Source organism: Serinus canaria, chromosome 10 (genome assembly GCF_022539315.1).
Source record: "Serinus canaria isolate serCan28SL12 chromosome 10, serCan2020, whole genome shotgun sequence".
NCBI classification, from domain to species: Eukaryota; Metazoa; Chordata; class Aves; order Passeriformes; family Fringillidae; genus Serinus; species Serinus canaria.
In genome coordinates this window covers 3,621,651-3,634,996 of record NC_066324.1, presented here as the reverse complement: position 1 = coordinate 3,634,996, position 13,346 = coordinate 3,621,651, and the positions used below count along the sequence as shown (strand labels likewise).

At 43.7% G+C, this 13,346-nt stretch overlaps 1 protein-coding gene across 2 annotated transcripts in view; it reads right to left on the bottom strand.

Annotated features, from left to right (window-relative positions):
* ADAMTS17 (ADAM metallopeptidase with thrombospondin type 1 motif 17) overlaps positions 1-13,346 on the bottom strand; it is a 155,748-nt gene that overhangs the window by 20,151 nt on the left and 122,251 nt on the right. For both annotated transcript variants that reach the window (XM_050978430.1, XM_050978431.1), the window contains one exon: positions 2,865-3,069. In XM_050978430.1, coding sequence (XP_050834387.1) covers positions 2,865-3,069 — 205 coding nt within the window. The remainder of the gene's footprint in view (positions 1-2,864; positions 3,070-13,346) is intronic.

Sequence of the window (13,346 nt, the reverse complement as noted above, 5' to 3'; positions counted from 1 at the left end):
CCTGTCTAACTGTCTTAAAAACACAATCCAGGCAGTTCTGACCTGCTGGCCTTGTTAAGGACATGAATGACAAGCGTTTATGAGCTGGCAAGCAAACAGACATGCCTTTAAATACTTCACAGCACTACAAAGTGACTTCTTGAGAATCTGGGAAACCTTCCACTTAATTTACTGTGGGCTGCTCACGGCGTGACCCCTCACGATGTAACATCTTTGTAAGGAGCACAATCTACAGCTCTGCTAAGACGGGGGGGGAATTCTTCCCAGCTTTGCAGAATTCCACAAAATGCTTTACTGGACTGCTCAGCGAGCAAGGCTTGCCAGAGATCCCAGGCTGGAGCTCCCTAAATGGTACCTTAAAGCCATGAATTTGCCCCAGGTTGGGTAGACTTTCCCAAATGATGTATCATTTTCCTCAGGCCCCAGGGTGGACTCCTCAGGGTTGCACTTGTTCATCTCAAACTACAAAGCTCAATATATAAAAATCTTTGGAACGGTCCAATTTACTCGAAGTAAATCAAGCTGAAGTGGGAGTATTTTTCACAGTAGGAGAAATCTCTAGGTGGGTTTTACAAGCAAGTCTGGGAAAAACACCAACTGTTTGTTCTTCCCACAGCTTTTAAGTCATTCACAGATTAATACTGCATATACTTTCCTAGACAAAACAGCATGAGCAAGAAGGTTTCCAACAGATCTTTGGTGGTCACATATAAATCACCCTCTTTAAGAGGTTTTTTTCCTTTCCTCAAGTCATCTGTTTTCATGAAGAATTTCTTAATACATAGCTTTTACAGAGTTCACAAATTAATAGACACAGTTCTTTGTGTTCACTCAAGATCATTAAGTCTTATTTTATTAACAATCTACTTTGTCAGATCCCATGAAGCTTTGCAAAGGAGCAACATAACTTTGCAGTTAAGACACAACTCCTTTATCTGAAGGAAATCCATATTTTTTCCACTCTATTTCTCTCTCTCCACAGTAGAAACATTACCTTCTCCTGACATTCTCTATTTTTATCATTAAAAATGGATTGAGCAGTACTCTGTCCAAAACAATCTCAAGTGTTTGGCAATATGAGGGGAACTTAATTTTTTCCATGATGAAGATTGTATTGGAATTTGCTGTGAAAACACACATTTTTGACCAGGGACCAGACATCAGTGCAGTCAACTGTGTTGCATGAGCAAGAAGTTAAAAAAAACCCAAAACAAACAGATCAGAAAATAGATTTATAAAATGATATAATATCAGTGATATTTATTCCTCAACATCAGATTCAAATGCTAAGGGATAAAGTGATTACCACTGAAGAAAGTCCTAGGTGTGAGAAGAGTTCACACTGGCAGAGCATGAAACGTGTCCTGGAGTCAACTGAGCTTCATAACATCAGAAATGGGCCAGAATAACAAATTTAAAATCACAAGTGCAGTTACAGACCCAACAAAAGTATATAAATGTATCAAAGGAAAAGTAAACCAGCTACTGAAAAAAATATCTAAAAATGCTGTGCATTTGTAAAGGAGTTACATGGTGATGGATATGGAAGATTTCCACTGATCTGTAACTTGACTTACTCTATTCCATAAAAGGGAGACAGAAGTACCTGGGATTGTTAACAAAAGACTCAAGGAAAAAATCCACATGTAAACCAGGTAGGAATTGCACCCTAATCTCAGCTATAAACAGTTCAGCTGGTTTAGCTATAAGAAATAAAGAGGGCATCCTCTGAAAGGGGAGCACACAAAAGGCCTATCAGACAACTTACTAAAACCTTGGTGTGTTCGTGCACATCTTTTGTTAACAAAAGAATCTCATGCACCAGTGAAGGATCCAGCACCCCACTGAAAGGGAACACTGCTCTCACTTAACCATCACCTCTCTTGCCAAAACTAAGATTTCCTGTCCAGGAGGTGCACAATGAAATCCCATTGTGTTTGTGAGGAGACACTGCTCCTCAGGATTCCTTCTGTCCTGAGCTTCTGTGACTTTTAAGCACATTTCTAACAATAGTATCTAGCAAAAGCTCTTTGACAATGGTTTAAACAGGAGCTCCCTGTTCCAAATAGAGGTGAATAATGAGGAATCCTTCCCACAGGGAGGGCTCTTGCTGGTCAGCCAGGCTGGAATGAGGCTGGTAGAGCTGCAGCCCTGCAGCCACAGTGAAAGGAGCTCATCACTCAGGTGAGCCCAGCAAATACAATACCAAAGTGAACATGGGCATCCTGTAAGGACTGGTACTCACAGGGTACAGACAAAGTTGCCCTGTACTAGCAGAGTCCTGGTCATGAACTGCAGGCACACTCCCAGATCACTCTGCTGCTAAACAAAACACAGGGTAACTGTCTAGATCTCCCATTATTTACATCAGAAATGCATTCATAACACTTGGGAAAAATTTCTTAACTCTGCAACTACTCTGAGATGAACCTTTTATGCAAAATATAACCAACTTTTTCTTCTTCCTGGAATTACACAAAAGAAGGCTGGATAGGGCCCAAAGATTACCCATTCTCTGTAACATGCAGATGCCTGATAAACCTGGTATTTCTTCACACCACATTTAAATGGAGCCAGAAGCTCTGGGTTACTGCACTTCTGGCCTCAGGTCAGTGAAACATTTTTCCTTCTTGGTCAGAGTTTTCAGATAGAAAGATACAGCCCCTAGAGCATATCTAAACCCTGCCTTACTAACTCATCTGGTCTGGAAATCAAACCTGAGCTCCTCACTGCTCATCTCAACAGATGAGATCCCTGCCCAGCTCTCTGGTGCTGTGAGGATGCTGACCATGAGTGCCATGGATTAAGGCCAGTGTATCCAGAGCTCTGAGCAGTCTGGCTCCTTTCTGGAGTGAAGGTCCTACCTTTGACCACTCTGATGCTTCCCAGATGGACAGGCAGTCCCTTCCCTCACAGCTCTGCATTGTGGCTGGTTTGCTGCCCAGGCAGTAGAGGTCCCTGGTGTTGACGTCGGTGCCGTTCTGCAGCTGATAAACACAAGTGACCTCTCGGTGCTGCACTCCCTTCTCACACGTGGCAGAGCAGGGACTCCAGTGGCCAGTCACCCACCTGGGAAGGAGCCAGAGGATAAAGGTTAGCAAACTGTTGGAATAAAACATTATGCTTGACTTAAAGCCAATGAGAAATGGGCAGCTCTTCCTGGGTTTGTGGGTGGTTTGATGGTACTGTGCTGTTGTCACCCTGAGCTCACTGATCCCCTCTGGGAGCTGAAGTGTGTAAAGCAGCAGTGTCAGTAAGCAAGGGAATATTCCCTCTTGACTCCATATCAGGCAAAACCCCAAACTCTGCATCACTCCCTTTAACTCTCTGCAGTGGGGTTGGTTTTTTCTCTCAGATAAAGACAGACTTGTCTGCAGACTGCCCTGCAAGACCATTCCTTGCAAGGGAAAGAAAGAAAGAATCCTCCCTGCTCTGTCTTCCAGCTCTACTGACTCCAGCAAGCGCTGGAAGCACCATGGTGGGGCTACAAGGCAGTCAATAAAGTGTCTAAGAAGGATCTGAAGGAGGAGGGATGGAGGGAATGACATTTTTTTTCTAAAAGAAAAGCAGCATCGATCTTCAGCTTCCTGCAATCTGTCAGTGAGAGCATGTTCTCTGTAATTACAGGCATTCCTGGATGGAGTGAGGGACTGGAGCAATAACTGCAGCCACTGAGCACCAGAAGGCTCTCATGCCTTTCTCACCAGGCAATTGACCTTCTAGCCTGTTATTCAGGACTGTCATCCAGATCTGTATCCTTACACCATGAATCTTTTACTTGTCACCCAGTCCTGGGCTAAGGGGCCCAAACAAAACTTCTCAAAAATAGGTCTGCTGAGAAATACTATTTCATTCTGCTGGAGACTCCTGTAACCCAGGTAGAGCAACTTATTTACCACATTTCTTTTGAAGGTGTTGTGTGTTACTTCTTTGAAATTAATTAAGTAAAAAACTATTTCCCATCTTCCCATTCTTGAAGGGGGGGGGGGAAATCAGCTCAGCACCATGTGTAGAAGCATCTTCACCTGCTGCAATTGTCATGAATTAATCTGTGAATGCCATGGCTGGCATGACAGCATTGATGACTGTGCTGACAGTGCAGGCAGGACTGGGCAGACTGGCCACCTGTCTTTTGTGGAACAGGACTCTGCTCAAATGTTCCTGTGCATTAAAGCAGTTGACTGACACATCTGTGAATTTCTGTTGGCTAAAACAGCTGGTGAGACACCAAACCTGTTTCTCCAGACTGCAGTTTTGGTGCATCTCTGTGGCCCAGGGCTTGGTATTTCTCCTATGGAATGGGAAAATGTCAGCTGGGAAATTGAATACTAGGGCTGAAAGACTGACAAAAATAGCCCTGAAGTGCAGAAATCAGTGTTCATGAAAATTAATAGCCAGGCCTCCTTGGTATCAGCTGGGCTCTGCCCTGTTGGAGCAAAGTAAGGGAATTATCCACCTGGGGGAAGGAACCTCCTGACAAAGGCCTGGAGGGGCAGAAATGACTATGCTTTATGAGCTGAGTGTGAGTCACAAGGCTGGGAAAGGGCTCTGCCCAGGCTCCACTCAGCTAATATTCACTTCAGCACTGTGCTCTCACTGTGATCTACAGCTACTGGCAGAAGAAAAAGGGAAAGGGGCTGAAAGCAAAGGAGAAAGATAAAAATACATTCTTGGCAGAGGCTGTCTGTGAGCTTGCACTTAGGATGGGCAGCACACAGCATGCCAACTATTTCCAAGATGCCTTAAGAAGAAAGGTTATGGCTTTCCTTTTAGGAAGGAAAATTCCTTTCTACTTTATTTTGTTTGTTGCTCTTGTGGAGGGGAGAAATCACCTGGTTTCTACCCTGTGTACTGCTCTCTCAGTACCAGCACAGACATGACAGAGTGAAACTAGAAAATTAGCACAGAAGAAATAAGTATTACCATCATCATGAGAAGAATGATTGCATAGGGAATGAGCTGAAACCCAGGGTACCAATCCAAAGATGTGTCTGTGGTGAAAACAATCTCCAGCTTCAGCCACCATTCTCTACATCCACTCCTGATTCCAACCCTGTGGTTACAAATCAGGTGGGGCAATGCTGAAACATCACAGCCCACTCTGCCCTGCCTGTGACAGTCAAAACACTTAGAAATTAAAGGCTCTTTTCAAGTGGTGGTTTTACTTTCACATCCAGGAGACAAGTGAGATTAAATGTCTGAATAATACTAATATGTAAAGTAGGTTATTTTCAAAAGCACCAAGGGGATGATCACTTTGACCACTAAACTTCATCCTCTCAGTGAAATCTATGCTTGAATCAATGGCTTGTAAAAACAATCTGGCAAGCAAGTAAAGGTGAGTCCCACATACAGTCCTGGCAGTGCCCTGAATCCTCACAGTTCCCCCAAATTCTCCTTCACAGGCAGATGAAAATATTGTTTTGGTGCCTGTAACACACAGGAACACTGCAACTAGATTTCAACAATGTTCACAACCAACGTGGAAAGACAAAGGATTTATGGTTAAAGTGATTAAAGGTGAAAATTCCTGTCAGTTTCAAATTTTTGGAAGGCATTTGCAGCAAGATATTAGCAGAGTTACTATCTGCAAGTAATATACACACAGGGGAGAAAAATGTGATGTGCAAATAGCATCACATGATGGTAACTATTAAATTGCAGCCCAGGTAGATTTTTGTCTCTACGCTGTCATCACACCTTCTGAACACACCTGAGTTTGTTTAACAACAAGACCTACTTAGAGGGTGATTTTCTTTAAAAAAGGGAGACATTTTTCTTATGACAATGTCAAAAACAACTCCACTGTTCTAACTCCAAACCCCAGGCTGGCTCTGTATTATTAATTAAGCCAATTAACTGCTGTACACTAAGCCCTGTGTATATCATACACAGAATTTGGCTTCCAGTTACACTTTAAGCCTGTAAACTGATCTTAGGGATTGCTTGACACCAGAGTTCTTTTCAGCTTGGTCTTTTCCTCCCAGGTTATAACCTATCTTCTGTGGGAGCAGGGGAGGGCTCCCAGGAGAACCTCTCACTTTGCCAACAAGCACTCATTTACATGACAAACACACTCATCTTTCTCACAACCACAGGGATGCCTTCATCTCTGGTATTATTATATTTTGTAATCTTACCTCTACAGAAGATTCAAGAGCTAAGTGATCCCTGCTGGTGGTTAGATTCAGGTACAAAGTGATGAGCTTTTAAGCAGAGATTTTACCCCAGTCAGTGGCTGTCTTTCTAGCTAAAATATGCCCAGAAGGGTGTGATTTTCAAAAGCTTCAAAAAGCTGGGATGGGCAGGACATGCAATCTGAGAGGGCTGCTCTAAATCTTTGTCTTCTGAGTCTTCCTCAACCTCTGACCTCTCAGTATCTCTTCTGAGGAACTGGGAGTTCTTCTTCTAATCTGCTTTGGCAACACTCTTCTGTCAGGCCCCTGGAGCAAACTTGAAATATCTTTTGGAGATTCAGTTCATCATTTGATCTTTCTATGGTCTGGATTAGTTTTTAACCTTGAATTATCTACTCTACCTGCTTGCCTAAGACTCCCACATTTTCTAAGAAAAAAAAAATGCCTGCAGCACAATGTACATAAACCCCAGGGAGATGAATGTCTGCAAATGAGGGCTTGGAGCTAAAGATTTGGGGAAAAAAAAGTTAGGAAGATAAAATGGATGAAGGCTGAAGGTTTGGGGTGAGGGAGTGCAATCAAAAGACATGAGGTCACTTTTCAGAGATTTGCAGCCTCTTATAACATAAAGCCATTCCATCTTCTGGGGTAAATATTGTAACCCATTAAATTTCCCCTGGTTGTCTCTGCCCTGAGCCCTGCAGAAGAACAGTGTGTTCTCCTCCACTAACTACACAGCCATGCCATGTTCACACATGCCCTCACTACCTACAGGGTACTTTTGTTGCCTTCCCAATGCTACAGTGACATTTATTTCCCTGCTTTCAAAATAATAACTCAATATGACCAAAGACATGTCTGCAATAACACATTTTTTTGTTATTAAAATTGATTTTTAGAGCTGGCACTTACCTACAACCAGTTTAGAGCCTGTGCTATTGCTGAGTAAAGCATCAGAGGAAACGTCCTACATTTGGTTTAATGCACAAGTGAGGATAAGTCCATGCCCAGTTAGCATTGGTTGTCTTTAGCACCAGGTTGTGATGCAAAATCACATTAAAGTCACTCTTAGTCTTCTGAGGCACCTGGGGGAAACTGTGGCTCTACTGATTTAGGCAAAAGTCAGACCAACTTTCAGCAGGGCCAGGATTTTACACTGGATAATTTTAGCAAGAAGAATTGGAAAAGATTTCTGAGAATCAGTCATGTGGAACTGACAGATATACTTTGCTTACAGCTGTCAAACCAAGCTCGTGCTCGACTGTGTAGAAGAAAAGTCTCTTTACAAATGGAATTGTGTTTTCCATGAAACCCCCACACACTCCTGAAGCTCTTCACCACCTCTCTGCTGCACTGGACTCAAAACAATCAGGTGAATCTTGTCTTTTGGGAACAGGTTGTGCCACACCCAGCCACTAGAAGGTTTTTTTTTTTTTTTTTTTGAGAAAAGTACAAGGAATCTAGTAGAATAATACAGCTGCTGATGTTGAAAGTAGGACTCCAAGACTAACATTCCTGTCTGATTGCCTTTATAAACAGTGCTCAGTAATTTTCCAGTACAGTAGTCATTCTGCTAACAGACTTGCCAACTTTCACTCACACAGGTTTCTTTTTTTCTTTAGTGATTATCATTCTGACAGCTTTTTTTTTTCCTTTTTCAATTTCCCACCAGTAAGATCAGCCATGGAACAATGTTTTATAATTTACATACACCCTGGGAAGTTCTTTTTTCAGATGGAAGCCATTGTTCCCTCTCCTCCTCCCCCAGATCTCTCAGTTTTGGAGGACTCAGTGTGGGGTCAGTGTGAGGAGGTGTCCTGCTGGCTGCCACCAAGGGACAGAATTTCAGCACTCTCAGAGCTCCTCTGCAGTGACTTTGCCCTACCCACCTCCGTGGCAGGTGTAGCTCTAATGGGGCAACTGTTTTCCAGCTCCATTCCCTGCCTTTCCAGGAAGGCAGTGCCTTCTCAGCTCCCAGCACACGATGCAAACTGTGAAGATCATTACAGCAGGCAGCAGGAGGAGTAGATTTCACAATTAAATATTTTGCTAGATTATCCTGCTAATCCTTCTCTGTGGGTTAGAACTGCACTTGGCCTGAAGAGCTTCAAAACAAAGCAGCACAGATCATGTAACATTTTAAAACAAGGCAATGGTCAACCACAAGGTTGGTGAGTCAAACATTGCACTGGGAAAGAGGTGATGGAAGCCAGCCTGGGTGTTTACACCAAAGCTAAGGGACCTGTCCCATGACTCCAAGTGGAAAATAATGCCAAATTAACTCCTGCTCCAGCAAATCATCTTGGATTGTTTGATGTAGATGCATTTAGCAGTAGCCAAAGAACACTTTTCATTCTACACTGTCTGTTCCCCAGCCTTCTCTGCCAGAATTGCTCCACTGAGTTGAGTTGCTGGATGATACAAGCAAATTGTCTTTCAGTGGCTAATTAGCCACTGATTGGTACTTGGTGACCTGCCTACAACCTGGAGCACAGGAGTTTTTGTCTCCTTTTGGTGCATGGGGATCACCATCAACTGACCTGGGCCCCAGATGTGCCCACAGCAAGACATCAGCCACCCCTCACAAAGGTGCCTGGGAATGTCTCAGATTTTCTTGTGTGCAGAATTTTGGCTTTTGCTGCTGCAAGGCCCACGGGAGCCCTGCTGTAGGCAGTGCCCCGAGGAGCTGCCACCAGAGCGCAGCATTCCCTGCTCCAGCCCCTCCAGCACAGTCCTGGCAAATTCATTAAGCTCAAGCTGATTCTGGAGATCCCAACTCCAGCTTTGGGAAGTACTTCAAAATGAGCTCTTACGTGGTGCCTCCTTGGATCAGAGGGTGCTAACATTACTGTTGATGCCAGATTTCCAGGCTAAAATGAAACCCTCCCCATGGCTGTTCCTTCTTTTCTTTTCTTTTTTTTTTTTTTTCATGTAACCAAATCCAATGCACATCAAAGATGTTTCTCAGCACAAGGCACAGAGAAGGGTTTGAACCTGTTGGCATTGAACCTTATGGATGATAAACTGCATTAATGAAAGGACTGACCCATCTGGAGCCATTAAATGTCCAGCTCAGCCCCTTCAGTTAACAACCACCCACACCCCTCCCATTTAGTGCAACTTCTATACAGCCCTGTGAGGAATTTGCTGATGTTCTCAAAGAGATTTCCATCATATTGTTCCCCCCAAAATCTAGTATTTGCAAGACAACCACTTCACAAGATAAATCTGAAATTGCTTTGTTCCCCACCTACCTGTGATAACACATAGAAATGGGGTGCAAACAGCCCAGAGGAGGGAGACACTGATTTCTGTATTATTCTGACTTCTGTGTTCCTGGGCTGTTAAACAGAGCACTGTCACAGGGATATGGTGAAGTCTAGAGGGCAGGGTAGACTCAGTCAGCACATGGATAGTACCCTAAGCCTAAATCAGACCAGGAGTCAAAGCAGTGGGCACTATCAACCATCACACACTGAGGCACCATTATTTTGGCACTCCCTGGCCTTTGGACATGTGTTTGAGGTGCTGAGCCAACTGGGGCCTTGACTGACTCTTAGAACTGACTTCATTATCCCCCAGTGGTCACTGTTGAGATGTGTGAACCTTTGGGGGAGCCTGGTGCTGGATTCCAGCCCATGGATGGAAAAATGAAAGGGAAAGAGAAGAAAGAAAGAAAGAAAGAAAGAAGGAAGTGATCCACGTAACCACAGAGCTGACCTCAGCAGCGTGCCAGCTTTTAGAGCTGATTTGGAGGGCAACAATAATCAAGGACACAGTGGTAAAAGGATGCAAGATAGGCTTCCTCCAGGCAAAACTCATTGGCTGCCTTTCTCTGACTAAAATAACTGGTTTTCCAGACAAAGGAAATGTGGTAGATTTAATCTGTTTGGTGAAGAATTCCTTTTGCTGCATGGGAAATGCTTACTGGTGACATGTTGGGAAACACAGATATAATTGTGTAATTCATAGAGAGGTGAGAGCTGGCCTCCCATCTACCTTTAGTGCTGCAAAGGAGTACCAGGTATGAAAGGAATTTAGATCAGTTACTAGTGGGCTTCCTAAAAGGTCTGTCTTGCATTTGATCTAATTTACTATGCTCATGAATGACCTTGGCACAAAAAAGAAGAAAACTGCTGGAAAATCGAAGAAAATGCTGACAATACAAAGCCTAGAAGCAGTGTCAGTGCCTCAGAGGATTAGGATGTCAAACAGGAAGAACTGAATAACCTTCAGTACTGCAATAACAAAACTAGGATGGAAATAAACAGCACACAGCGCAAGGCTGAGGGCTCAGGGACCAATAACAAGCATTTCTGTGTTAAAGTAGGGTTCATACAATGAAATAAATGAGGAGGAAAACATCTCTAATGACTGTAAGCCACAAATATGATGCAGCCATGAAAAAAAGCAATAAGAAGTTAAAGTAATGGATTTAGCCCAGAAAAATGATTGAAGGAGGAGATACAATGGTTTGTTGTGTCCTGTGGCAAATAGCCCAAGGCTGAAAGGGAGGGAGGGAAAATACTCTGTAAGGAAAGGAAACAGAGCCGATGCACAAAAAAAAGGCTGAAAAATGACAGTGAGTAACTTAGGCCAGAAATAAAAGGTTCTGACCCACATGAACAGCAAGGTCAAAGGAGAGCCTTCCAGTGAGGGAAGAAGCCTGTGGAAAAAGCTCAGCTTCTAGAAAGCAGTCTAAGATATGCTGCTGGTAGTAGCAGAAAACTAACCTTCAGGCTCAGGAGATATTTTCAAGTCCTAAACAGTGAAAATAAGTGCTCAGGGTCTCCTGTGGTTTTCTGCAGATGCAGCCAGGGATTTCTGGCATTTATGCTGCTGTTCAGCATCCATGTAAGAACACCAAATATTCAGCAGGCCCCTGAAAGAACTTAACCTCTCCTAAAATCTCTTACAGCAAAGAGGAGAAAAATTACCAGCGTTTGCACACAGTGCATTACAAGTCCAACAGTTGGGGAATTTCATGTGGTTTTGGTGCTTTTCCTGCCTTGGAGGGGAGCAGTTTCATAGCCACAGCCCCAGCCATGCATGCAGAAGTGTGTGGCCACTGGCCGAGCTGTGTTTTCAGTGAAAACAGCTGATGGGATCTGTGATTTGTGAGTCTGGTGCCAGCCCCAGGGCTGGCCCTGCCGCTGTATTTGGGTTGGTGCTGGGCGTGCTGGAAGCGACCCATCCGCGCCGCATGCAGGAATCCAGATTCCATCTGGTTACAGCAGGGTTTTGTAAAAAATACCTAAAGAGCTAGGCAAAGGATTAGAATAAAGAGGTGCTAATAGGGTGCAGTTGGGACAGGAAAGGAAGCTGTAAAGAATTTAATGGAAAAAGAGGGTCAAGGAACATAAAAAATAAAATAGGAAGAAAAAGAGGCATTTTTTTTAAAGGTGAAAGAGTAACAATAATAAAGAATGAAAGATTCTTTTATTTTTGCCAGTTTCAACAAAACCCTTAAGAAAATTCTCTTCTCTGACGTTTAATTTTAAAACATGTCAGTGTATCCAATCAAGTTTTAAATCCTGCTTTGTTTTCCTCAGATGCTGGGTTGCAGTTGGAGAATTCCAATCTTCTCCTTAGCCTCATGAAAGTACTGTCCCCTGCCCTAGATTATTTGGCTCTCCTGAGAGGTGGCTGAAGTTCAAAGGGATATATAATTTACAAAGCACTTTGGGATCGTGCTGGAAGAAAGACACTGTTATTAATAACATACCCTTTTTTCCTCCTGATCACTTTATAAATGTGGGTAACTATTTATTTTACTTTTATTACAATCTCAACAGCAACAGACTCTTCCTCCACTTAAACAATATGATCTCACCCCATCCCAAAGAGTTTGCAATCTAGCTTATACATGGATTGAGAGAGGAAACAAAGGGACAGTGTGGGATAGTGAATTAAAGTCACACAGCCCATCCAAAAGTGAAACAGAGACTGAGTGTCCTCTGACCCAGTCCTGTGCTGGCCAAAAGACCCCTCTCTAGAGATAAATACTCTGAAAGGTGATTCTCCTAAATTTGGAGTGAAAGTGCAAATGCAATTCAGAATGCACAAAACAGAGCCGGTTTACTAGAGAAAGGAGAGCATTGTTCCTTCTTCTGAACTCAGGTGAAGGGCTTAGGTCTGAGTGGAAATGGGAAAGGACCTCATTGTAACAAGATGCTACAATAATTTTACTTGAAACCCTAAAACAAATTCAGGGCTCATAAAAAAAGCATTGACATGGTGAAAGAGAATGGTTTCTTTAAGATGTTCTTGGTCAGAGAATATGCTAAGCATGCTTTTCTAATGTCTGGGTGGGCAAACGCAAGTGGAAATTTAAATTCTACAGAGGCACAGAGAATGTGCTTCTGAAAATGTTTCCAGTTAAAAGCATGTTAAGTGTGAAAGTGTACTCTACACGGAGGGAGTGAGGGAGTGTGGTCTATCAGATCATCAGCAAAGATTCTGTGGCCTTTCCAGGTTCTAAGCACATTCAGTGTCTGCTGTTGTTGCTCTGAAAAAAACAGGCCAACAAGAGCGTCCCTGTGCCAGAGCTCACTGCAGCTGGGCAGAACTGTGCTAAGCTGTGCCCATAAACTGCCTGCTGGCTCCACACAGAAGAAGAGAGACCTTGGAATAACATTAAGGGCTGGACCCCATTCCCCAGAGGAACACAGGCTGGATACAGGAGCAGAGTAATCCCTTCTGAGGAGCTTTTGTGTGATTTAACCTCAGCCACTGTCACTGCCCTGGACAGGCAGCAGTGCTGGGCAGCAAAGAGACCTCCCCAGGGGCTCAGGGTCATGGAGATCCCTCAGAGCACATTGTGGGTCTCAGGACTGTGACATGGCCAGAAATTCCCATCCTTGCTCTCAGCTGGTAGAGGCAGAAGCTGCCCACAACTTCCAGAACTTCAAAAGTTGCTTTTCTTCATCTCTACCACCTGGAATTCCTCCTATACCTGCCTGGGCTCCCTCCAGTCTACTCCTGACAGCTTTCCAAAAGGTCTGGGAGAAACACCTCATGCCAGGGCAGCAACACAAGCAGATGCTTCTTCTGAGAGTGACATGACAGAAATCCCAGCCTCACTGGACTTCCTTCTTCAAGGAAACAGTTGTTTCCTTGAAGGCATTGGGATTTTGGCTCTCCTTACACACCAGGGTATCTCATTATACCTTTCAGTACTGCAAGCTGTACAGCCAGTATTGCCCAGCA